At 42.8% G+C, this 26,206-nt stretch overlaps 1 protein-coding gene across 1 annotated transcript in view; it reads right to left on the bottom strand.

Annotated features, from left to right (window-relative positions):
• Window positions 1-26,206, bottom strand: part of ALDH18A1 (aldehyde dehydrogenase 18 family member A1) — a gene marked incomplete at its 3' end in the record, with an annotated part of 126,531 nt that overhangs the window by 11,153 nt on the left and 89,172 nt on the right. Inside the window, exons 10-12 of the mRNA XM_043518696.1 lie at window positions 21,291-21,364; window positions 20,145-20,244; window positions 9,484-9,704 (exon numbers count right to left, since the gene is read on the bottom strand). Of these exons, the coding sequence (XP_043374631.1) occupies window positions 9,484-9,704; window positions 20,145-20,244; window positions 21,291-21,364 (395 nt within the window). The remainder of the gene's footprint in view (window positions 1-9,483; window positions 9,705-20,144; window positions 20,245-21,290; window positions 21,365-26,206) is intronic.

Here is a 26,206-nt window from a genome sequence, read left to right as displayed (position 1 = left end):
TGTAAGTTTGTTAAATGAATTGACTACTTTCCATAACCTTCCATGGGATATTAAGTGTTGAGCTTTTCAAAAGTGTTCAAGACCAAAGTGCATTATTGTGAAGGATTAGAGTTAACTTATGCTCCCCTAGAAAAGAATTAATTTAGTCAACTGTTACCAGAGAAAGTGCCTACTTCAGACAGGAATTAAAATGTTCTTTGATACCTCAAAGAGTACAAACAGAGACTGACCATCATGAATGAGTCTGAGAACTGAGTAGGTGGCAACTAATGATATAGGTTCATGTGTCAATACTACTGCACTGGATTAGGTTCTTAAAACAGGATTCTCAAATCCACTATGGTCACTTTGTGCCACTCATTCTGGCCAGTGGGGCCAATGAACAACTCCCCTGAGTGGGGAACATCATCTGCTGTGTATTGCCTAAAATAAACAAGTTATCATAGACCTACTAGATATAAAGAAAAGGAGTACTTGTGGCACCTTAGAGACTAACAAATTTATTAGAGCATAAGCTTTCGTGAGCTACAGCTCACTTCATCGAAAGCTTATGCTCTAATAAATTTGTTAGTCTCTAAGGTGCCACAAGTACTCCTTTTCTTTTTGCGAATACAGACTAACACGGCTGCTACTCTGAAACCTACTAGATATAAATTACCCTATGAAAAAGAAACGTACAACTAGATGTGCCTTGCCCCACCATCACCACTTTGATTTTATTTTTCAGAGATTAAAGGCCAGAAGGTAGCATTAGAGCCTCTAATCTGACCTTTCATAGAACACAGGCCACACAATTTCACCCAGTTACCCTTGTATTCAGCCCAGTAACTTGTTGAACTACAGCATATCTTCCAGAAAGGCATTCAGTGTCTATTTGATGACACCACGATATGGAGAATCCACCACTTCCCTTGGTAGTTTGTTCCAACAGCTAGTCACGCTCACCAATACATATCTGTGCCTTATTTCTAATTTGAATTTTTCTAATTTTAACTTTCAATCATTGTTTCTTATTGTGCCTTTCTCCACTAGTTTAAAGGGGCCTTTAATATCCAGTATTTTCTCTCAGTACTTAGTACTATAGGTACTTATACACTGTAATCAAGTCCTTGCTGATCTTTTAAACGTTGTATTCCTTCCCTCTCACCCTGCATCTCCATTTTGTTTTTAGATTGTAAACTTCTTTGAGTTAGGGAATGTGAAAGACTGTCTGCATAGTGCAGTGCCTAGCACATTCTGAAATATACAGCATTTTAATAATTTGTACACAAAAAGTCATATTCAAGTAATAATAGTAGGGTCACAATTTCAAACATTCAGAAGTGCAGAAATGAAAGTTATGGTTCTCTCAGTAACATTAACTTTGCCCTCATTGTATAACATGTAAAGTGTTATGGTTATCTGCCTGAACACAGCAAAGTACTATACATTGAAAATTAAAACTGGAACAGAAAACATAGCATGCGTGAAACAAGTTAACATTATTTATGTTACAGGAAAGGGAAAAAAAAAATGTGTTTCCTTGCACAGTCTCTTCTGAAAACCCAGAATCCTGCTTTTGGTCTCCTGCCTGATTTAAAAAGAAAAGAAAAGAAAAGAAAAGAAAAGAAAAGAAAAGAAAAGAAAAGAAAAAAACACACTAAAAATACTATATATTAATCTGCTCCCCAGTGATGGTTACGTGAGAACATTTTAACATTTATAATGACTTTTGCTGGCTGAGGATATATTTCCTGGGGAGACATTCTGCTCTCTTCCTCCCAGACCAGCTCTACTGGTACTTTGATCTTTAAGCCTAGATCTCCCTGGGTCTTGTGTTTAACAGCAGATATACAAACAAAGACCATCAGTTCATATTAGAGAGATAAGGTGGGTGAGGTAATCTCTTTTGTTGGACCAACTTCTGTTGGTCAAAGAGAAAAGCTTTTGAGTTACAAAGAGCTCTTCTTCTGGTATTGTGCATTAAGAGTTCACTTATTAAATTTGTGGACGATACCAAGCTGGGAGGGGTTGCAAGTGCTTTGTAGGATAGGATTAAAATTCAAAATGATCTGGACAAACTGAAGAAAAGGTCTGAAGCAAACAGAATGAAATTCAATAAAGACTAATGCAAAGTACTCCACTTAGGAAGGAACAATCAGTTGCACACTCACAAAATGGGAAATGACTGCCTAAGAAGGAGTACTGTGGAAATGGATCAGCGGGGTCACAGTGGATCACATGCTAAATAGGAGTCAACAGTGCACCATTGTTCCAAAAAAAGCAAACATCATTCTGGGATGTATTAGTAGGAGTGATGTAAGCAAGACACGAGAAATAATTCTTCCGCTTTACTCCATACTCATTAGGCCTCAGTTGGAATATTGTGTCCAGTTCTGGGTGTCACATTTTGGGAAAGATGTGGATGAATTGGAAAGAGTCCAGAGAAGAGCAACAAAAATGATTAAAGATCTAGAAAACATGACCTATGTGGGAAGACTGAAAAAACTGGGTTTGTTCAGTCTGGAGAAAAGACGACAGATGGGGGACAACGACAACAACAACAGTTTTAAAGTATATAGAAGGTTGTTACAAGGAGGAGGGAGAAAAATTGTTCTCTTTAACCTGTGAGGATAGGACAAGAAAGAGTGGGCTTAAATTTCAGCAAAGGTGTTTAGATTGGATATTAGAAAAAAAAAAACGAAAACAAAAAAAACCAGCTTCCTGTGAGGGTAGTTAAGCACTGGAACAAATTGCCTAGGGAGGTTATGGAATCTCCATTATTGGAGATTTTTAAGAGCAGGTTAGACCCCAACACTTGTCAGGGATGATCTAGATAATACTTAGTCCTGCCTTGAGTGCATGGGACGGGACTAGATCTCCTCTCGAGATCCTTCCAATCCTACAGTTCTATGATTCTATGGCCATTCATCAGCCTGATGACCCCATTTTGTGTTTGTGAAAGGTGTTGAACCTGTCAGCTTTGTCTCCTTGGAGCAGCCCCTTTCCCTTACATAAATGGTTAGGACAGCGTAAGGTAAATTACTAGGATACTGTGTCCAGTTCTGGACTCTACACTTTAAAAAAGGGTATGGAAAAACTGGAAAGAGATCAGAAGAGAGCTACAACAATGATTAGAGATCTAGAAAGCCTGTCTTGCATTGAAAGATTTAGGAAACAGCCTATTCAGCTTATTCAAGAAAAGCTTAAGAGAGGATTTGACCTTGGTCTCTTAGTAATTCCATGGTAGACTTCTGATGGTAGAGGATTCAAATATAGCAGCCAAAGGCACAACATGATCCACTGTCTGGAGGGAGAATTTCAAGCTATAAGTCAAGTACAACTCTTTAACACCAAGAGTAATTAGCAAATGGTACAACCAACTAAGGTCATAGTGGATTTTAAATGAAGATTGGATCTCTTTCTAAGAGATACGCTGTAGTTCAACTGTAAAGTATGGATTTGATGCAGGAATTACTGGATAAAATTCTTTGGTCTGTGTTACCCAGGAGGTCAGATAAAATAATCGTATTGGACCCTTTAGCCTTCAAATCTATGACATAACTGAGTTTAGAGGTAGAGGCATATATTCTCTCACCAAGAATTTAAAGTTTAAATTAATAATTAATTAATTAACCCTAACCCCTCACTTAATGTTGTAATTATGTTCCTGAAAAATGCTACTTCAAGTGAAACAATGTTAAGCGAATCCAATTTCCCCATAAGATTTAATGTAAGGAGGGGGGAAGAGTTAGGTTCCAGGGACATTTTTTTCACTGGATAAAAGACACTATCTATACACACACTAGATAGATAGCTAGATACACACACACACACGCATGCACTATAAGCTTTAAACAAACCATTTAATACTATACACAGCAATGATGATTGTGAAGCTTGGTTGAGGTGGTGGAATCAGACGGTGGGATATTTCCCAGGGAATGCCTTACTGCTAAAGGATGAACTAGGACTCGGCTGAGCCCTCAAGGATTAACACATTGTTGTTAAAGTAGCCTCAAACTCTCCAAGGCAGCAGGAATGGAGGGAGGAGAGACAGCATTGCAGAGAGAGAGAGAGAGAGACAGACACACCCACCCACCCCGTGTGTGTGGGGTGGGGGGCGGTGGGAAGAGAGAGAGAGAGAGACAGACAGACAGACAGACGCATTACCCCTTTAAGGACACTGACCCCACTCTAAGTACACTGCCTTTTAAAGCAGATCAGCAAGTTGAGACAGCAGCAGCTGCCAGCGAGCTCCCTCTGTCCTCTGTGGAGGTGGGGTACAGGAGAGGGGGACGGGACACCCTGACATTAGCACCCCTCTTCCCCCACCCGACACACACGGCAAGCAGGAGGCTCCTGGGATTAGCTCCAAGGCAGAGGGCAGGAGCAGCACACGGCAGTGGGGGGAGGGACAGCTGAACTGCCCAGCAATTGATAGCCTGCTGGGTGGCTGCCGCAAAGGGAACTTAGAGGAGCTGATGGGGGGGAGGGGCCTGCCTGTCCACCCTGGTTCCAAGGTTCCTGGTTCCAAGCCCCCACCAGCTAGCTCCAATGGGCTGCTCTTTCTGCAACCAGTGAACAAAGCAGGCAGCTGCCAAACAACGTTATAAGGGAGAACTGCGCAACTTTAAACAAACATGTCCTCTGATCAGCAATGTAACAATGAAATGTTAACCGGGACAACGTTAAGTGAGGAGTTATTGTATTTAAATTAGTAACCCCAAAGTTACTAGCAAGTATGTGCACACCTTTCAGTCTGGCATGTTAAAAAACAGCATGGCTGGGTCTTAAAATAATTTTTTCTACTTATACTTTAAGCTTAGAAATATCAGGAACATCTAATCTGATCTTCCCTGGGTTTGCTGGAGGACCTGAAGAACCTCTCAAAAAGAAGTAAACAGAGCTCTGTGGGGACACTGACTCTTTAACAGTCTTTTTTTTTTATCCCAAATATTTGTAGGGGGGTTGAGTTAAGTAACTATTATAGAAAAAAACTGAAGGAAAATCCATTTCCCACCTTGGTCAGATTTCACTTCCATAATAATTCAGTATTACATCACTGCCCATAACATTCCCCAGGGTAGGCCAAATTTGCATTTCTAATGTAATAAACAAAGTTATAAGGGGAACCCCAAAAACTTTTATACCAGATCATAACAAGAAAAGCCACATTATCTCCCTTAGACTCACTTTGGGAGCTGCTGGGCAGGATCTCCAGGGAGGCTACTATGAGGGGGAAAGGAGTCCAGGAGAGCTGACTGTATTTTAAAGAAGCCTTATTGAGGGCACAGGAACAAACCATTCCGATGTGCAGAAAGAATAGCAACTATGACAAACCACCAGCTTGTCTTAACAGTGAAATCTTCAGTGAGCTTAAACTCAAAAAGGAATCTTATAAGAAGTGGAAATTTGGACAGATGACTAGGGAGGAGTATAAAAATATTGCTAGAGCATGCAGGGGTGTAATCAGGAAGGCCAAGGCACAATTGGAGTTGCAGCTAGCAAGGGATGTGAAGGGTAACAAGAAGGGTTTCTACAGGTATGTTAGCACCAAGAACGTGGTCAGGTAATGTGTGGGCCCCTTACTGAATGGGGGAGGCAACCTAGTGACACGTGATGCTGAAGTACTCAATGCTTTTTTTGCCTTGGTCTTCACAGACAAGGTCAGGTCACAGACTGCTGCACTGGGCAACACAGTATGGGGAGGAGGTGAGCAGCCCTCAGTGGTGAAAGAACAGGTTAAGGACTATTTAGAAAAGCTGGACATGCACAAGTCCATGGGTCCAGATCTAATACACCCGAGGGTGCTGAGGGAGTTGGCCGATGTGATTGCAGAGCCATTGGCCATTATTTTTGAAAATTCGTGGCGATCGGGGGAGGTCCCGGATGATTGGAAAAGGCAAATATAGTGCCCATATTTTAAAAAAGGGAAGAAAGAGAAGCCAGGGAACTACAGCCTCACTTCAGTCCCTGACAAAATGATGGAGTAGGTCCTCAAGGAATCCATTTTGAAGCACTTGGAGGAGAGGAAGGTGATCAGGAACAGTCAACATGGATTCACCAAGGGCTTGATTTACCAAACCAGCCCTAAACAGCCTCTGTATCACCTCCCTGGGTACTCAGAAGTCCAAACAATGCAGTTCCCTTGAAGTGCCCAGCCTCAGGTCTCCGTCCAGACAGACGTCAGATATGATGATGGTTACTGAAAATATATATCACATCCACCACTTTCTCCATATCCACAGAGCCAGTTATCTCATCATAGAAGGCAATTCAGTTGGTCAGGCATGACTTGCCCTTGACTTCTCCCTCCGTCCGGAGAGGGAACAACCCACAGAACAACAAAACAAATCATTCCCCCCAGATTTGAAAGCATCTTCTTTCCTCATTGGTCCTTCTGGTTAGGTGCCAACTAGGTTATTTGAACTGCTTAACCCTTTACAGGTAAGGCAATCCAGTACAGCTTCCAAGGAGGGATTTTATGCTACTGAATAGGCTGGCATACATAAAGGTTGCTACCCTTCCTGCTATATTCATGACCAGACCAAAGCACTTGAAACAGAGCACCGAAGTCATTGACACTGAGGAAGCTCTAGGTGCAGCTTAAAACACCAGCACTGAAAAACCAGGGGCGTCAATGTCCATTGTTTTAGAGAAGAGGTCCCCAAACTGCAGAGCACGCCCCCTAGAGGGAATGCAGAGGAACATTTGGGAGGGAGTACGTGGCTGGGACCCGGGCCAGCCTCTACAGGGGGCCAGGGAGTGAGTTTCACCCAGCTCTACTCCTGGCCCTGGCTGCGGTTCCCACACCTGCTCCTAGCCTTGGACCTCTTACTCCTGTTCGTGTCCTTCTCCCCCACCCCCCACATCCCTGGAGCCGCGGCCCCACACCTGGCCCCGGAGGGAGGGACGCTGACAGGGATAAGAGGGGGCGTGACCCTGAAAAGTTTGGGGACCACTGGTTTATAGGAAGAATGATGCAAAGAGATAATCTTTTGAGCATTCTATGGGACTACCACAAGGGCTCTATACAGAGGTTACTGTGGCATTCAGTACAGGAATGGACATCTGCCAGCTCACAGCCAGACTTACCGATAATGGCCATGAGCTGTAGGGCACCTACACAGTGGATTAACACAACCCTCAGTGTTGAAGCTAGTGAGACAGTGCATATCAGTCAAATCCTACACACTGAGTTGGCCCCTGGCATGGATCCTGATTACCAGCTGCTGATTCGACAGAGCCAAACCAGGACCTGAGTGCAGAATTCTTTAGCATATTGGTGCTACACAGATGGCATCCTCTAAAGATGAAGCTTAGGCAGCTTCCCAGTGCTATACAAGTGGTTAGTAAGAGGCTTTGCACATGTAGGGTATGTCAACAGTAAAAATGCTACTGCAGCACAGCTGCACCACTGTAGCACTTAAGTTTAAACATTATCTACACTGACAGGAGAGGTTCTTCCATCGGCATAGGTAACCCACCTCCTTGAGAGGTGGCAGCGAGCACCACAGAAGAACTCTTCCATTGACCTAGTGCTGTGTACACCGGGGGTTAGGTCAGCACAGCTATGTCTCTCAGGCACATGGATTTTTCACACCCCCAAGAGACGCAGTTACATCAATGCAAGTTCCCAGTGGAATGCCCAGGAATGTGCCCCTTTCTGAGGCAGGACAGACACAGAGTAAGGCTATGTCTACACTACAGCTTCTGCTGGCATAAGTTATGTCACTCAGGGGTATGAATAAACCACCCCCCTGAGCAACATAAAAGTTATGCCAGGTATAACCACTCATGCGCACAGCGCTATGTTGGCGGGAGAGCTGCTTCTGCTGCTTGCAGGGGTGGTGTTTATATGCTGACCGGAGAGCTCTCTCGTCGGCATAGAGCGTCTTCACCACACACACTGCAGTGGCACAGCTGTATAAGTACAGCTGCACCGCTACTGCACTGTACATATAGACATGGCCAATGTGGTGTCATCACATTGAGATGCACACTTGAAGCTGCTGGAATGCTATTCATAGCTATTATAGCAAAACCTAAGCTGTGAAGAGCTAAGTATTTGTTTTAGTTCTTCAGATGCTGAGATACAACTATTATAACAAAAAAGCACATAAAAAAACTCCAAGAAATATATAACCATACAACTACACTGTCTACATACGGGGCTTCCATCTATATCACTGGAAGTTCTGTATGGGAAGGGGTGGGGGGAGGGGGGATAGCACAAAATTTGCACTAAATACAAACTTCTGTACCGATCACAGAATCATAGAAACGTAGGGCTAGAGGGAACCTTGCGAGACCATGCATGCCATCCCCTTATGCTTGAGGCAGACCCAAGTAAACCTACCCATCCCTGACAGGTTGTTCGTCCAACAAGTTGTTAAACTCCACTGATGGGGATTCCACAACCTCCCTTGGTAACCTATTCCAGTACTTAACTATTCCTTATAGTTAGAAAGCCTTTCCCTAATGTCTAATTTAAATCACTCTTGGTGCATATTAAGACCATCACTTCTTGTCCTAAAAAGAAAAGGAGTACTTGTGGCACCTTAGAGACTAACAAATTTGAGCATAAGCTTTGGTGAGCTCAGCTCACTTCATCGGAAAGCTTGTGCTCAAATAAATTTGTTAGTCTCTAAGGTGGCACAAGTACTCCTTTTCTTTTTGCAAATACAAACTAACATGGCAGCTACTCTGAAACTTCTTGTCCTATCAGTGGACATGGAGAACAATTGATCCCTGTCCTCTTTAAAACAGCCCTCAACACATCCAAAGACTTATCAGGTCACCTCTCAGTCTACTTAAGACTAAACATGCCCAGATTTTTTAACCTTTCCTCAGAGTCTGGTTTTTTAAAACTTCTGTAATTTTTGTTGCTCTCCTTTGGACCTGTCTCCAATTTGCCCAAATCTTCCTTAAAGCGTGGCAACCAGAAATGGGTAATATTTGTCCTGGGGCCTCATCAGTGCCAAGCAGAGTAGAACTATTCCCTCCTGTGCCTCACACACAACACTCATGTTAATAAGCCCCAGAATGATATTAGTTTCTTATATGACTAAGAGGTCCCTACATAGAAGGGCTTGCAACCTGAGAAAACACGTGACATGAGGAGGAAGAGGATGTACATTCAAATAGGTATAATTCTTGAATACATTTGCAATTTATTAAGAAGTGAAAACACTCATCTGCCTATTAACCCATCACAAACTGGCTGATTTCTTCTGAACAATGCGGAAGTAGGTCCTGAAGAGAGATCTGATGGAGAGGGTAGTATGCCAAAAAAATACAGTTTAAGGGAACCCCTCGCAAGACAATGCTTTGGAAATTAAGAATTGAATGCTGGTTCACTCACCACCCCACCAATCAGAATATTTTTCCTTTTGTTGCCTTGACAGCATAGGACTGCACTCAATGACCCAAGAGGTCACTTCCATTCCTATGTTACCAAAGGACATCTCAAACAAAAAAGTTTTATTTCCCCTCATGTACCTGTGGGAGGCAGTCAGGACGGGATTCGAAGATCACCAGCAGGACCCCAATAGGCACAGTCACCTGTTCCAGCTCTAAGTCTTTTGCGATTCGTGTTCTGCGAATGACACGGCCTACGCTCTCCTGTGAGGATGCTGCGATCTGACGAAGTCCTATGGCCAAACTATTCAGCTTTGATGTAGACAGACTCAGTCTCTTCATCAAAGGAAGTGCCAATCTCCCTGAAATAAGAGATGATTAAATTATGCTGGGGATACTTAACAGCTGCTTGAGACTAGGTATCAGGGCTCCATTCACCTCCTAAGAAATTATACAGGTACTTTCCACTCAAAGAGATATGCCCTGAGACAAACTATACAGGCCACCAGCTTCCACCAGCCACAGCAAAGCTACCTGAATCAGACAAGTAGAACCATTCACATCACCTCATGCATGTTTAACTTGAGCCAGATCAGCAGAAAAGCTGACTAGTCAGACACTATCCCCTTTGAATGAGGCATATCTGCTGATCTTCAACTTAAGAGCAGCCATATTGGGTCCGACCAATGATCCATCTAGCCCAGTATCCTGTCCTCTGACAATGGCCAATGCCAGGTGTTCCAGAGGGAATGAACAGAACAGGCAATCAAGTGATCACTCCTTGCTTCTGGCAGTCAGAAGCTAGGGACACCCAAAACATGGGGTTGCATTCCTGACCATCTTGGGTAATAGCCATTGATGGACCTATCCTCCATGAACCTATCTAATTCTTTTTTGAATCGTTATAGATTTGACCTTCACCACATTCCTGGCAATGAATTCCACAGGTTGACTGCGCATTGGGAGAAGAAGTACTTACTTTTCTTTGTTTGAATCCTGCTGCCTGTTACAAGAACCTGAGATCTCCCAGTGAAATTGTTATTTGAAGGGGCAAATAACACTTTCTTATTCACGTTCTCCAAGCTATTCATGATTTTATAGACCTCTGTCATATCTCCTCTTAGTCATCTCTTTTCCAAGCTGAACGGTCCCAGTCTTTTTAATCTCTCCTTGTAGGGCAGCTGTTCCATATCCCTTAATCATTCTTGTTGCCCTTCTCTGTAGCTTTTCCATTTCTAATGCATCTTTTTTGAGATGGGGTGACCAAAACTGCATGCAGGAGTCAAGATGTGGGCATAACATGGATTTATATAGTGCCATTATGATATTTATGGTCTTATTATCTATCCCTTTCCTAATGGTGCCTAACATTCAGTTAGCTTTTTTGACAGCACATTGAGCAGATGTTTGCAGAGAACTATCCACAATGATGCTAAGATCTCTTTCTTGAATGGAAACAGCTAATTTATATCTCATCATTATGTACATATACTTGGGTTTATGTTTTCCAATGTGCATTACTTTGCATTAGGGCTATCAAGTGATAATAGAATACCATTCATTTAAATATTTTTGGATGTTTTTGACATTTTCAAATGTATTTATTTCAGTTACAACACAGAATATAAAGTTTACAGTGCTCAGTTTATATTTTATCACAGATATTTGCACTGAAAAAAGAATGTTTTTCAATTCACCTAATACAAGCACTGTAGTGCACTCTTTATGATGAAAGTTGAACTTACAAATGTACAATTATGTACAAAAAATAACTGCACTCAAAACTAAAACAATGTAAATCTTTAGAGCCTGCAAGTCCACTTAGTTCTACTTCTTGTTCAGCCAATCGCTCAGAAAAACGAGTTTGTTTACATTTGCAGGAGATAATGCTGCCTGCTTCTTGTTTACAGTGTCACCTGAAAGTGAGAACAGGCATTCGCATGACACTGCTGTAGCCGGTGTCACAAGATATTTATGTGCCAGATGTGCTAAAGATTCACATGTCCCTTCACGCTTCAACCACCATTCCAGAGGACATGCTTCCATGCTGACAACAGGTTCTGCTTGATAACAATCCAAGGCAGTGCGGACCGATGCATGTTCATTTTTATTATCTGAGTCAGATACTATCAGCAGAAGACGGATTTTCTTTTTCGGTGGTTTGGATTCTGTAGTTTCCACATCGGAGTGTTGCTCTTTTAAGATGTCTGAAAGCATGAGCCACACCTCATTCTTCTCAGATTTTGGAAGGCACTTCAGATTTTTAAACCTTGGTTCGAGTGCTGTAGCTGTCTTTAGAATGCTCACAAAGAATGTTTCCTCCTTTGTGTTTTGTCAAATCTGCAGTGAAAGTGTTCTTAAAACAAACAACATGTATGGGTCATCATCCGAGACTACTATAACATGAAATATATGGCAGAATGCAGGTAAAACAGCAGGAGACATACAATTCTCTCCCTAAGAGTTCAGTCACAAATTTAATTAATGCATTCTTTTTTTAAACCAGCATCATCAGCATGATGTGAATGCCTGTTCTTACTTTTAGGTGACACTGTAAATAAGAAGAGGGCAGCATTATCTCCCGTAAGTGTAAACAAATTTGTTTTTCTTAGAGATTGGCTGACCAAGAAGTAGGATTGAGTGCACTTGTAGGCTTTAAAGTTTTACATTGTTTCATTTTTGAGTGCAATTATGTAACAAAAAAAATCTATGTTTGTAAACTGTGCTTTCATGATAAAGATAAAGTGAGATTGCATTACAGTACTTGTATGAAGAGAATTGAAAAATACTATTTCTTTTTTTATCATTTTTACAGTGCAAATATTTGTAATACAAATAATATAAAATGAGCACTGCATACCTTGTATTCTGTGTTGTAATTGAAATCAATATATTTGAAAATATAGAAAACAACCCTAAATATTTAATAAATTTCACTTGGTGTTCTATTTAACAGTGCGATTAAAACTGCAATTAATCACGATTAATTTTTTTAATTGTGATTAATTTTTTTGTGTTAATCACATGTTAACTGCCATTAATCAACAGCCCTACTTTGCATTTATCAACACCGTAATTCATCTACCATTTTGTTGCCCAGTCACCCAGTTTTGTGAGAGCCCTCTGTAACTCATTGCAGCCAGCTTTCAACTTAACTATCTTGAGTAATTTTGTATCATCTGCAAATGTTGCCATCTCTGTTTACCCATTTTCCATATCATTTATAAATATGTTGAATAGCAGTGGTCATAGAATATTAGGGTTGGAAGAGACCTTAGGAGGTCATCTAGTCCAATCCCCTGCTCAAAGCAGGACCAACACCTACTAAATCATCCCAGCCAAGGCTTTGTCAAACCGGGCCTTAAAAACCTCTAAGGATGGAGATTCCACCACCTCCCTAGGTAACCCATTCCAGTGCTTCACGACTCTCCTAGGGAAATAGTGTTTCCTGATATCCAATCTAGACCTCCCCCACTGCAACTTGAGATCCTTGCTTTTTGTTCCCACTACAGATCCCTGGGGAATACTGCTACTAAACCTCTCTCCGTGCTGAAAATTGACCATTTATTCTGACTCTTTGTTTTCTGTCTTTTAGCTAGGTTTCAGAGTAGCAGCCGTGTTAGTCTGTATTCGCAAAAAGAAAAGGAGTACTTGTGGCATCTTAGAGTTTAACAAATTTAAATTTGTTAGTCTCCAAGGTGCCACAAGTGCTCCTTTTCTTTTTGTCTTTTAGCTAGTTTCTGATCCAAGAGAGAACAGTCCCTCTTAATCCCATGATTCTTTACTTTGCTCTAGAGCCTTTGGTCATGGACCCTGTCAAAGGCTTTCTGAAAGTTCAAGTACACTATATCTACAGTCAGGCCCACTCAAGGCTCGTTCCTCTCTATTCAACATTGGTGAGGCCTTATCTGGAGTACTGTGTCCAGTTTTGGGCTCCACACTAGAAGAAGGATGTGGAAAAATTGGAAAATGTCCAGCGGAGGGCAACTAAAATGATTAGGGGACTGGAACACATGACTTATGAGGAGAGGCTGAGGTCACTGGGATTGTTTAGTCTGCGGAAGAGACGAATGAGGGGGGATTTGATAGCTGCTTTCAACTATCTGAAAGGGGGTTCCAAAGAGGGTGGATCTAGACTGTTCTCAGTGGTAGGAGATGACAGAACGAGGAGTAATCGTCTCCAGTTGCAGTGGGGGAGGTTTAGGTTGGATATTAGGGAAAACTTTTTCACTAGGAGGGTGGTGAAGCACTGGAACGCATTAGCTAGGGAGGTGGTGGAATCTCCTTCCTTAGAAGTTTTTAAGGTCAGGCTTGACAAAGCCCTGGCTGGGATGATTTAGTTGGGGATTGGTCCTGCTTTGGGCAGGGGCTAGGACTAGATGACCTCCTGAGGTCCCTCCCAACCCTGATATTCTATGATACTGGATCCCCCTTGTCCACGTTTGCTGACTTTCTCAAAGAATTCTAAGAGATTTGTGAGGCATGATTTCCATTTATAAAAGCTGTGCTGACTCTTCCCCAATAAATTATGTTCATAGATTCATAGGACTGCAAGGGACCTCGAGAGATCATCTAGTCCAGTCTTCTGCACTCACGGCAGGACTAAGTATTATCTAGACCATCCCTGACCGATGTTTATCTAACCTGCTCTTTAAAATCTCTAATGATGGAGATTCCAGAACCTCCCTAAGCAATTTATTCCAGTGCTTAACCATCCTGACAGTTAGGAAGTTTTCCTAATGTCCAACCTAAACCATACTTGCTGCAATTTAAGCCCATTGCTTCTTGTCCCATCCTCAGAGTTTTAAGGGAACAATTTTTCTTCCTCTTCCTTGTGACAGCCTTTTATGTACTTTAAAACTGTTATATCCCCCATCAGTCTTCTCTTCTCTAGACTAAAACACACACCTTTTTCAATCTTCCCTCACAGAGAACGTTTTCTAGATGTTAATAATTTTTGTTGCTCTTCTCTGGACTCTCTGTAATTCATCCACACCTTTCCCAAAATGTGGCACCCAGAACTGGACACAATACTCCAACTGAGGCCTAATGAGCACAGAGTAGAGCGGAAGAATTACTTCTCATGTCTTGCTTACAACACTCCTGCCATTACATCCCAGAATGATGTTTGCTTTTTTTGCAACAATATTATACTGTTGACTCATTTTGCTTGTGATCCACTACGACTCCCAGATCCCTTTCCACAGTACTCCTTCCTAGGCAGTCATTTCCCATTTTCTATGTGTGCAACTGATTATTCCTTAGTGTAGAACTTTGCATTAGTCCTTATTGAATTTCATCCTATTTACTTCAGACCATTTCTCCAGTTTTTCCAGATCATTTTGAATTTTAATCCTATCCTCCCAAAGCACTTGCAACCCCCACCAGCTTGGTATTGTCTGCAAACTTTTAGATAATGGCATAGAGAGTATGCTTAATCATTGATGAAGATACTGAACCGAACCAGATCCAGAACTGATCCCTGCAGGACCCCACTCAATATGCCCTTTCAGCTTGACTGTGAACCACTGATAACTACTCTCTAGGAATGGTTTTCCAACCAACCAGTTATGCACCCACCTTATAGTAGCTCCAGATAGGTTGTATTTCCCCAGTTTATGAGGAGGTCATCCTCAAAAGTATCAAAAGCCTCAGTAAAGCCAAGATATACCACATCTACCACTTCCCCCTATCCACAAGGCTTGTTACCCTGTCAAAGAAAGCTGTTAGGTTGGTTTGACATGATTTGTTCTTGACAAATCACGCTGACTATTAGTTATCACCTTATTATCTTCTAGGTGTTCACAAATTGCTTAATTATTCCATTATTTTTCCAAGTACTGAAATTAAGCTGACTGGTCTGTAATTCACCAGGGTTGTCCTTATTTCCCATTTTACAGATGGGCACTGTGTTTGCCCTTTTCCAGCCCTCTGGAATCTCTCCCAGGTTCCATAACTTTTCAAAGATGAATCGCTAATGGCTCAGATATCTCCTCAGTCATCTCCTTGTGTATTCTAGGATGTATTTCATCAGGCCCTGGTGACTTGAAGACATATAACTTGTCTAAGTAAATTTTAACTTGTTCTCTCTCTATTTTAGCCTCTGATTCTACCTCATTTTCATTGGTGTTCACTATGTTAGATGTCTAATTGCGACTACCTTTTTGGTGAAAACAGAAACAAAAACAGTTATTTAGCATTTCTGCCATTTCCACATTTTCTGTTGTTGTTTTTCCCCCCATCGAGTAATGGGCCTACCCTGTCCTTGGTCTTCCTCTTGATTCTAATGTATTTGTAGAATGTTTTCTTGTTACCCTTTATGTATCTAGCTAGTTTAATTTCTTTTTGTGCCTTGGCCTTTCTAATTTTTCCCCTACATACTTGTGTTATTTGTTTATATTCATCCTTTTTAATTTGACCTAGTTTCTACTTTTTGTAGGACTCTTCCTCTGTGTCTCTGATAATTCTTTTCTTTCCTACAGTTTCAACCAATTTGCATGGTATTGCAGCAGGCTTACTATCCTATAATTGCCAGGATCGCCTTTTTAAAAAATTGGTATAATAAAATATCATAGAATCACATTAGCTATCCTCTAATCAGGGTGGATTTGATTTAAATCAAGATTTAATCATGGATTTCTACATAAAAGTAGAAATATTTATTTCTGCATATTTATACCTGCCTCACCCATGAAAACTTATGCTCCAATACGTCTGTTAGTCTACAAGGTCCCACAGGACTCTTTGCCGCTTTTACAGATCCAGACTAACATGGCTACCCCTCTGATACTTGATACATAAAAGTGCATTCTTGTTGGTTGTTATAACCTTAATACGTATTCTTCACAACTCAGAGATAGATGAGACCGTCTCTTTTACAGCCTGCTGCCATTATAGCTTTTTCCTTCCAGTGAGAGACTGGTATGGTAGATCTCAAATCAATGAAGATTACACTCAGAAAGACCTCAAGACTTCTGGAATATGCTGCTCAAACAGTTTCACTTTTGTTTTTACTGCCCGTCCGTCCTGTTTCACGTTTATCTCCAGACTTCATCTCCTTGTCCAGATCTATTTTGCCTCCAACAATCTTCTATTCATTGAACTTTTTAAAACGTTGCACTTTTAGAGAGGTAAGGGATTGACTCTGTGTACACAAATTTGCAGAGGGACAATAGGGTTGAGGTCTGTTATTTCTCACATCTATATATTATTTATTTCTTAATTTAAAAACATTTTTGCTGTTAACAAGCATGTCATCTCTGGAGACACACATTCACAGTCTGAGAACTGCAAAACTAAACATCTCTGATGGTATCTTCTAGACTTAGCACTGAGTTCCACTGGGTAGATAGAAAGAGTAACCTAAATAATCTGTACAGAAGCCCGTGGAACCCCATAAGATTGGGTCCCTAATCCATGAACTATTGGAACTCATTTACAAAACTTTCCTTAAACATTACATCAATATATTGTCTCATTCTATAGAATTAGAATTTATAATCCCTATTCCATGAGGAGATATCTTTGAGCTATAATGTATCTTAATTAAAACTATCTTTAGATAGATTTTTTCCTCAAAAAGCATTTTATGAAAAAAAATCTGATTTAAATAAAAAAAATCCTATTTTTTTATTTAAAAAAAATCATTGATTTTTATCCACCCTGCCTCTAGTCATCTGGGACAGAGGCTGATTTAATTGATAGGTTACATACCAGAGTTAGCAGTTCTGCAATTTTATATTTGAGTTTCCTTCAAAACTCTAGGGTGAATCCCATCTGGTCCTGATGACCTATGACTGTTTAATTTATCAATTTGTTCCAAGACCTCCACTGTGGACACTTCAATCTGAGACAGTCCCTCAGATCCTGCTTTGAGCTGGGGATTGGACTAGATGACCTCCTGAGGTCTCTTCCAACCCTAATCTTATGTGATTCTATGATCTGTTACCTAAACCAGCGTTTCTCAAACTTGGGTCCGTGAGCCCCCAGGTACTCCACCAGCTCCACTGATCAATTCCTCCCGCTCCCTCCCAGTGCCTCCTGCACACCATGGAATAGCTGTTCAGCGGGCTGTAGGAGGTGCTGGGAGGGAGGGGGAGGTGCAGGGATGGGGCGTACTCGGGGGAGGGAGTAGAGGCGAGAGGGGTGGAGTGGGGGTGGGAAGAGGTGGGGTGGGGGCAGGGCTTTTGGGGAAGGGGTTGAGTGGGGGCGTGGACTGGGGCTGAGCAGGGGAGCTTGGGGGTCTGCAAAAAAGTTTAAATCAAAATGGGGATCCTTAGGTTGCTAAAGTTGAGAACCACTGATCTAAACAGAATAGCTCAGGTGTGGGAAGTTTCCTCACATCTTCTGCAGCAAAGACTGATGAAAAGAATTCAATTAGCTTCTCCACAATGGCCTTATCTTCCTTGAGTGCTCTTTTAGCACTGACTGTTCGGCAGGCTTCCTGCTTCTGAGGTACTTAATTTTTTTCAGTCAGTTTTTCAGTCTTTGGCTAGCTGCTCTTCAAATTCTTTTTTGGCCTGCCTAATTATACTTTTAAAAACTTGAGTTGCTAGAGTTTATGTTCCTTTCTATTTTCCTCAGGAGTATTTGATTTCAAATCTTAAAGGATGCCTTTTTCTCTCTAACCACTTCTTTTACTTTGTTGCTTAGCCAAAATGGCTTGGGGTGGGGGTGGTGTCCTCTTACTATGTTTTTACTTGCTGAAAATAGCCAGCACAAAAAAAAACTACTTCCATAGGTTGGATAGATACCACTGAATTGAGGATCCTTCTGCCAAGGCTTAATCATTAGACACCCAGAGACTGAGCTTATGTTTTGTGAGAAATAAGAATACTGGATCAAGTAGCCACCTTGCTTCTTTTGCCTGTCAATTTTCTGCTCATGAGCTGAATAACTAATCTCTTCTAAACAGGGCAATTCCTTTGGCCTTCTATGCCTTCTTAAGCATGTTCTGAACATGATTCTTTCCATAGGGCAAGAAACAAAGATAACACACCTGTACCCAGAGTTCAAGATGGATCTTGCACATTAACACAAATGGGATGCACTGCACATTAGCTATCCTCCAGTCATCCAGTACAGAGGGCGATTTAAGTGATAGGTTACATACCAAAGTTAGTAGTTCTGCAATTTCATATTTGCGTTTCTTTCACAACTCTTGGTGAATACCATCTGGTCCTGGTGACATACCATTGTTTAATTTATCTATTTGTTCCAAAAACCTCTTCTGCTGAAACATCAATCTGGGATAGGTCAGATTTGACACCTAAAAAGAATGGCTCAGGTGTGGGAATCTCCCTCATATCCTCTGCAATGAAAACTGATGCAAAGAATTCATTTAGCTTCTCTGCAACCACCTTGTCTTCCTGGAGTGCTCCTTTATCACCTTGATCACCCAGGGGCCCCACTGATTGTTTGGCAGGCTTTCTGCTTCTTTTATACATAATTTTTTTTGCTGTTATGTGTGTATTTTCCTAGTTCCTCTTCAAATTCCTTTTTGGCCTGCCTAATTATACTTGTACACTTCACTTGCCAGAGTTTATTCTGCTTTCGCCAGCCTGATCTGGATCCATTGCACAACTAGGGAACTCTCAACATCCCTCCTTCAGAGGCATCCCTTCCCTGAAGCACTGCTCTTCTTCCGAGCTCTCTACTCTTTGGATTCAGGACTCCAAGTTCTGAGCTCCCTATCTGTTTCTGGATTCTGAACTTTCCCATTCATTTATAAGTTTCTAGGGCAGCCTGTCCTCCTCGTTACATTAAATTAGAGCACACATGGACTTGGAGCAAGAGAGCTGGACCCAATTACATTTAAGTGGCCATTGCCCCGTTACACAACACCATAAAGAAACAAAAACCAGGCACAAGCCCATCGCCCCCCTTTGCAGGTCACTCTGAACATCCCTTGAAAAGAACACAGGAGTAAGTTGTCACATTGTGCATCATCCCCGACCCAAAATGCCCTCCAAGACTTTTCAATGCATTAATCTGATACACCAGAATGAAGTTTATGATACAAGCAGCCTGAATAGAATAGACACTTCCTTGTTAAGAAATGGATGTCTCTCTTTTTGGAACACATCATCAGTCACATGCAGCTTGACCACAAGAGGAGACAAAGTACTCTCCCCGACAGGGGCAGAACATACTGTTTTAACAAACCCAGAAAGAGACCAGAGTAGTCACTGCAATGAAACCTGAGGTGCTCACTACATGCATTTCCATAGCCAGACTCTCTCTCCTGACAACCTGGAGCACTAAACAGTTTTTATCATGCACCGTTCAGTGTGTTACAAGCCCTCTGTCTGATCCAGAGGGCATGAATCTTCTACAACTCCCTGCTGGGGGACTTTGTCCTTTAGCCCAAGCTGTAGGGACTCATGGTTTCAGCTCTCAAGATCCCAGGCTTGACCCTCTGTGACAACCAAGATGACAGTCATTACACTATCAAAAAGAAAAGGAGTACTTGTGGCACCTTAGAGACTAACAAATTTATTAGAGCATAAGCTTTCGTGAGCTACAGCTCACTTCATCGGATGCCTCCGATGAAGTGAGCTGTAGCTCACGAAAGCTTATGCTCTAATAAATTTGTTAGTCTCTAAGGTGCCACAAGTACTCCTTTTCTTTTTGCGAATACAGACTAACACGGCTGCTACTCTGAAACCTACACTATCAAAGTTAGTTCCCAAATCCCTCAACCCCGAATCAGAGTTCCCATCCCACTTTTCTCCTTCTGTTCAAATCCACAGATGCATGATATCTACATATATTTAAGCTTACTAGCTCCATTAATACATTACCTTTACTTTCAGCCTCTTCCAAGTCCTTTTTATTGGCCAATAGAATTTCTTCTCTCTGGTCAGTTAACAGGTCAGCTAGATGATAGATAATCTCTGCTCTCTGCAGACAGAAAATAAATCCTGTATGGTTATCATAGAAGCCAAGTGACTCAGGGTACTCATGCTCGTGGTCTCCCCAACCCTCACTTCTTATCGAATACCTCTGCACTCTTTCTTCTCTGGCTCCTGCACTTGGCCTCCAGCATACCTCAGACAGCCACCTGTTCATAGTTTACCCCTTAATACTGGTTGGACTACATAGTTCAGTCTGCAGTTCTGGCTTCTGGCCTTTCCTGTATTTTGCCTGGCAGGTCTCTGCTTTCCTGCCTAACCAACAACAAGATGCCCCCGCCTCTGTGCCAGCACCTGCCTTGCTTTACATCAGTGGTTCTCAAAGCTGGCCCGCCACTTCTTCAGGGAAAGCCCATGGCAGGCCAGACCAGTTTGTTTACTTGCCGTGTCCGCAGGTTCAGCCGATCGCAGCTCCCACTGGCTGTGGGAGCTGTGGGAAGGGCGGCCAGCATGTTCCTTGGCCCGCGCCACTTCCTCTATTGGCCTGGAGCGGCAAACCATGGCCAGGGGGAGCCGCGATCGGCCAAACCTGCGGACGCAGCAGGTAAACAAACTGGTCCGGCCTGCCAGGGGCTTTCCCTGAACAAGCGGCGGACCAGCTTTGAGAACCACTGCTCTACATAGTGCCTCCCTCTACCCAACCCAGCTGCAATGCAATTGTAAACTGAATGGTAGATCGCAGGCAGCTGCTCCCTTTTGGGCAGTTTAAGTATCCTTGCACTAAGAGCAATTGGGGCAGTTCACTCCAATAACTCTTCTGTGGCATCCTCTACGTGCCAATACGTGCATTTAAAATAAGTAGATCCATATAAACCTGATGGTTCAAATGTACAAAATTTCCTAATTACATTTCAGTAGACCACATCCTTCTTCACCCCTCCCTCTCATGCGGTATGTTACAATCTAAATGATAGACTTACAGACAAGTGAGAATATGAGCTCTTTGGGATAGAAACCTCTCTTAGGTATTTATTGTGAAACATGCAGTGTAATTGTAAGTTCTAATAAATAAATGAAGCCACATTGGCATGTTACCTGTTCAGGCTGTAGCGCCGCTAGGGCCCTGCCTCCCGCTCGAGCCATTTCACCTTGCTGTTCTACTGTAGGGCCTGAAAAACACAAGAGTTTGTGCAGTTCACATCATCCATGTCCCACGCTTAGAGCATGTTAAAGTCAAACATACCCCTCACACACAAACACAAACAGATGAGAAAGTAACAATGGTCAAAACCCTCCTATCTTACTTTCTCATGCGTTGTGGGGTAAGCATGTGGCTCACACGCATTCAGGTAAAAATGCATATTCAGGAAGCAAATTTATGTTCTGATGCAAAGTTACATCAGGAACGAACACACACACACACACACACGCACACACACGAGGATCCATAAGCAAAAATGAAAAGGCGGAAAATTATTTCTAAGTACATCCAGTACCACAAGATGCTATAAAGCCTGTAAACAAAATCCACAATTGAAAATAATGCAAAAGCAGATATCACATCTAGTCTTCTCAATCTATTATAGTTTCCCAACACAACAACCCACTTGCTCAGAGCCTACAAGTGTCTAACATTATAAATAATTTAATTTCTCGACCTACCCAGATAATATCTCTCACTTCAAAAAGCACCTCTTTTCTTCACTTATGCCAAGTCTCTATCATTCCTAATCAGATGTAACAAAGCAGAGTATTGACTGGGGGTTGGGGCAAAGGAGACCATCTGTGCTCCTGGAATCTATTCTATGATTCTATGAATATGAAGTAGGATTGGGAGACTCTATTACCTCTCTATACAGCATTGGCAAGACTATTAAAATAATGGGCCCAGTTCTGGTGTCCATATTGCAGAAGTTTCAGAGAAGAGCTCCCAAAATGAATCATGCTCTGGAAAACATGCCTTAAGATGAGAAACTTGAGGGGCTCAGTCTATTTAGCTAATTGACGAGAAGGTGAAAAGGCAATTTAAATCATGGTCTATTAGTTAAATAGGGAGGGCTCCTATCCGGAAGATTAATCTAGCAGCCAAAGGGAAAACATGCTGCAATGGCTGGAAGTTGTAGTAAGTAAAGTTCAAAATGGAAATAAAGTTTTAAATGGTAAGGATAACTGTTGGAACAAATCACCAAGGAATACGACAAGTTCACCACCACCTGAAATCCCTTAAATCAAAGCTGAATGTCTTTCTAAAAGGTATGTTCTAGTTCAGCCACACAGAGGCTAATCACTAGGTGAAGGTATATGGTCTGTATTCTGCAGAAGGTCAGACTAAATGATCATAATGGTCACACATGCATAAGACCAGGGAACCAGAACTACCGTGGCCATTTGGGCGCAATTAAAATGACTTGTGCTCAGTCCTATCTAATCTTTTGCAGGACTTGAGAAAGCAGAGCACTAGGAGGAAAGGCACAGTTCAAATGGACTGTCCAAGGGAGTAGGAGACCATCACCTCTTGAGGATTGGCCCCGAGCTCCTGTTTGATTGGGAGTTGAACAGGTAACAAGTAAGTGTTCCCCACTGAGCGAAGATACTGTTCACCACTGAGCTGTGTCGCTCCCACTTGCGGGTAGTAGCAAATTGACTGCTGAAGTTGTCTGCCAAAGAGGTCTGGGTTCCTGGGAGATGCATCAGTTTCATAAACTGACCATTTCTATACTCAGGGGAATGGATCTTGAGTGTCCCTGTTTATGTAGAATACAGTTGTTGGGTTATCTGAGATGAGAACATGATGAGTCTGCATTAATGATAAAAATGCCCATGCATGCTTCTCAGACTGCTCTGAGTTCCAGAAGATTTATGTGCATCCTGGTTTCTAAGGGCATTCAAATGCCCTGTGCTGTGTGATCGTCCAAGTGAATCACCCACCCTAATGAAGAGGTGTCTGTGATTATTCTCCTGTTGGGTGTGATGGATAGGAAAGGACTGCCCAGGCACACTTGTGCCGAGTCTTTCCACCCGGTCAGAGAGTTTTTAGTTTGATGGGGATGGTCACTACAGTGTACATGCTATGTTTTCTTGGCGTGTATATATACTGTTAGAAGCTAACCTGTAGGCAGCAGAGGTGGAGACTGGTGAACAGCATTATGCAAGTACATGACACCACGTGATCTAAAAAGAGTAAGGCAAATTAAGACCATGTCCAAGGGTTGTGCATAACCTGATCTATCAGTTTGCTTTTGGCTTGGAATCTGTACATAGGCAAATATGCCTTTGCCCTGACTGAGTCTAAGGTTCATAGAATCATAGAATATCAGGGTTGGAAGGGACCCCAGAAGGTCATCTAGTCCAACCCCCTGCTCAAAGCAGGACCAAGTCCCAGTTAAATCATCCTAGCCAGGGCTTTGTCAAGCCTGACCTTAAAAACCTCTAAGGAAGGAGATTCTACCACCTCCCTAGGTAACGCATTCCAGTGTTTCACCACCCTCTTAGTGAAAAAGTTTTTCCTAATATCCAATCTAAACCTCCCCCATTGCAACTTGAGACCATTACTCCTCGTTCTGTCATCTGCTACCATTGAGAACAGTCTAGAGCCATCCTTTTTGAAACCCCCTTTCAGGTAGTTGAAAGCAGCTATCAAATCCCCCCTCATTCTTCTCTTCTGCAGACTAAACAATCCCAGCTCCCTCAGCCTCTCCTCATAAGTCATGTGCTCTAGACCCCTAATCATTTTTGTTGCCCTTCGCTGTACTCTTTCCAATTTATCCACATCCTTCTTGTAGTGTGGGGCCCAAAACTGGACACAGTACTCCAGATGAGGCCTCACCAGTGTCGAATAGAGGGGAACGATCACGTCCCTCGATCTGCTCGCTATGCCCCTACTTATACATCCCAAAATGCCATTGGCCTTCTTGGCAACAAGGGCACACTGCTGACTCATATCCAGCTTCTCGTCCACTGTCACCCCTAGGTCCTTTTCCGCAGAACTGCTGCCGAGCCATTCGGTCCCTAGTCTGTAGCGGTGCATTGGATTCTTCCATCCTAAGTGCAGGACCCTGCACTTATCCTTATTGAACCTCATTAGATTTCTTTTGGCCCAATCCTCCAATTTGTCTAGGTCCTTCTGTATCCTATCCCTCCCCTCCAGCGTATCTACCACTCCTCCCAGTTTAGTATCATCCGCAAATTTGCTGAGAGTGCAATCCACACCATCCTCCAGATCATTTATGAAGATATTGAACAAAACGGGCCCCAGGACCGACCCCTGGGGCACTCCACTTGACACCGGCTGCCAACTAGACATGGAGCCATTGATCACTACCCGTTGAGCCCGACAATCTAGCCAGCTTTCTACCCACCTTATAGTGCATTCATCCGGCCCATACTTCCTTAACTTGCTGACAAGAATGCTGTGGGAGACCGTGTCAAAAGCTTTGCTAAAGTCAAGAAACAATACATCCACTGCTTTCCCTTCATCCACAGAACCAGTAATCTCATCATAAAAGGCGATTAGATTAGTCAGGCATGACCTTCCCTTGGTGAATCCATGCTGACTGTTCCTGATCACTTTCCTCTCCTCTAAGTGCTTCAGGATTGATTCTTTGAGGACCTGCTCCATGATTTTTCCAGGGACTGAGGTGAGGCTGACTGGCCTGTAGTTCCCAGGATCCTCCTTCTTCCCTTTTTTAAAGATGGGCACTACATTAGCCTTTTTCCAGTCATCCGGGACTTCCCCCGTTCGCCACGAGTTTTCAAAGATAATGGCCAAGGGCTCTGCAATCACAGCCGCCAATTCCTTCAGCACTCTCGGATGCAATTCGTCCGGCCCCATGGACTTGTGCACGTCCAGCTTTTCTAAATAGTCCCTAACCACCTCTATCTCTATGGAGGGCTGGCCATCTCTTCCCCATTTTGTGATGCCCAGCACAGCAGTCTGGGAGCTGACCTTGTTAGTGAAAACAGAGGCAAAAAAAGCATTGAGTACATTAGCTTTTTCCACATCCTCTGTCACTAGCTTGCCTCCCTCATTCAGTAAGGGGCCCACACTTTCCTTGGCTTTCTTCTTGTTGCCAACATACCTGAAGAAACCCTTCTTGTTACTCTTGACATCTCTTGCTAGCTGCAGCTCCAGGTGCGATTTGGCCCTCCTGATATCTTTCCTACATGCCGAGCAATATTTTTATACTCTTCCCTGGTCATATGTCCAACCTTCCACTTCTTGTAAGCTTCTTTTTTATGTTTAAGATCCGCTAGGATTTCACCATTAAGCCAAGCTGGTCGCCTGCCATATTTACTATTCTTTCGACTCATCGGGATGGTTTGTCCCTGTAACCTCAACAGGGATTCCTTGAAATACAGCCAGCTCTCCTGGACTCCCTTCCCTTTCATGTTAGTCCCCCAGGGGATCCTGGCCATCTGTTCCCTGAGGGAGTCAAAGTCTGCTTTCCTGAAGTCCAGGGTCCGTATCCTGCTGCTTACCTTTCTTCCCTGCGTCAGGATCCTGAACTCAACCAACTCATGGTCACTGCCTCCCAGATTCCCATCCACTTTTGCTTCCCCCACTAATTCTACCCGGTTTGTGAGCAGCAGGTCAAGAAAAGCGCTCCCCCTAGTTGGCTCCCCTAGCACTTGCACCAGGAAATTGTCCCCTACGCTTTCCAAAAACTTCCTGGATTGTCTATGCACCGCTGTATTGCTCTCCCAGCAGATATCAGGAAAATTAAAGTCACCCATGAGAATCAGGGCATGCGATCTAGTAGCTTCCGTGAGTTGCTGGAAGAAAGCCTCATCCACCTCATCCCCCTGGTCCGGTGGTCTATAGCAGACTCCCACCATGACATCACTCTTGTTGCACACACTTCTAAACTTAATCCAGAGACACTCAGGTTTTTCCACAGTTTCGTACCGGAGCTCTGAGCAGTCATACTGCTCCCTTACATACAGTGCTACTCCCCCACCTTTTCTGCCCTGCCTGTCCTTCCTGAACAGTTTATAACCATCCATGACTGTAC

This window comes from Dermochelys coriacea, chromosome 7 (genome assembly GCF_009764565.3).
Source record: "Dermochelys coriacea isolate rDerCor1 chromosome 7, rDerCor1.pri.v4, whole genome shotgun sequence".
NCBI classification, from domain to species: domain Eukaryota; kingdom Metazoa; phylum Chordata; order Testudines; family Dermochelyidae; genus Dermochelys; species Dermochelys coriacea.
This window is presented reverse-complemented; position numbering and strand designations above follow the sequence as displayed.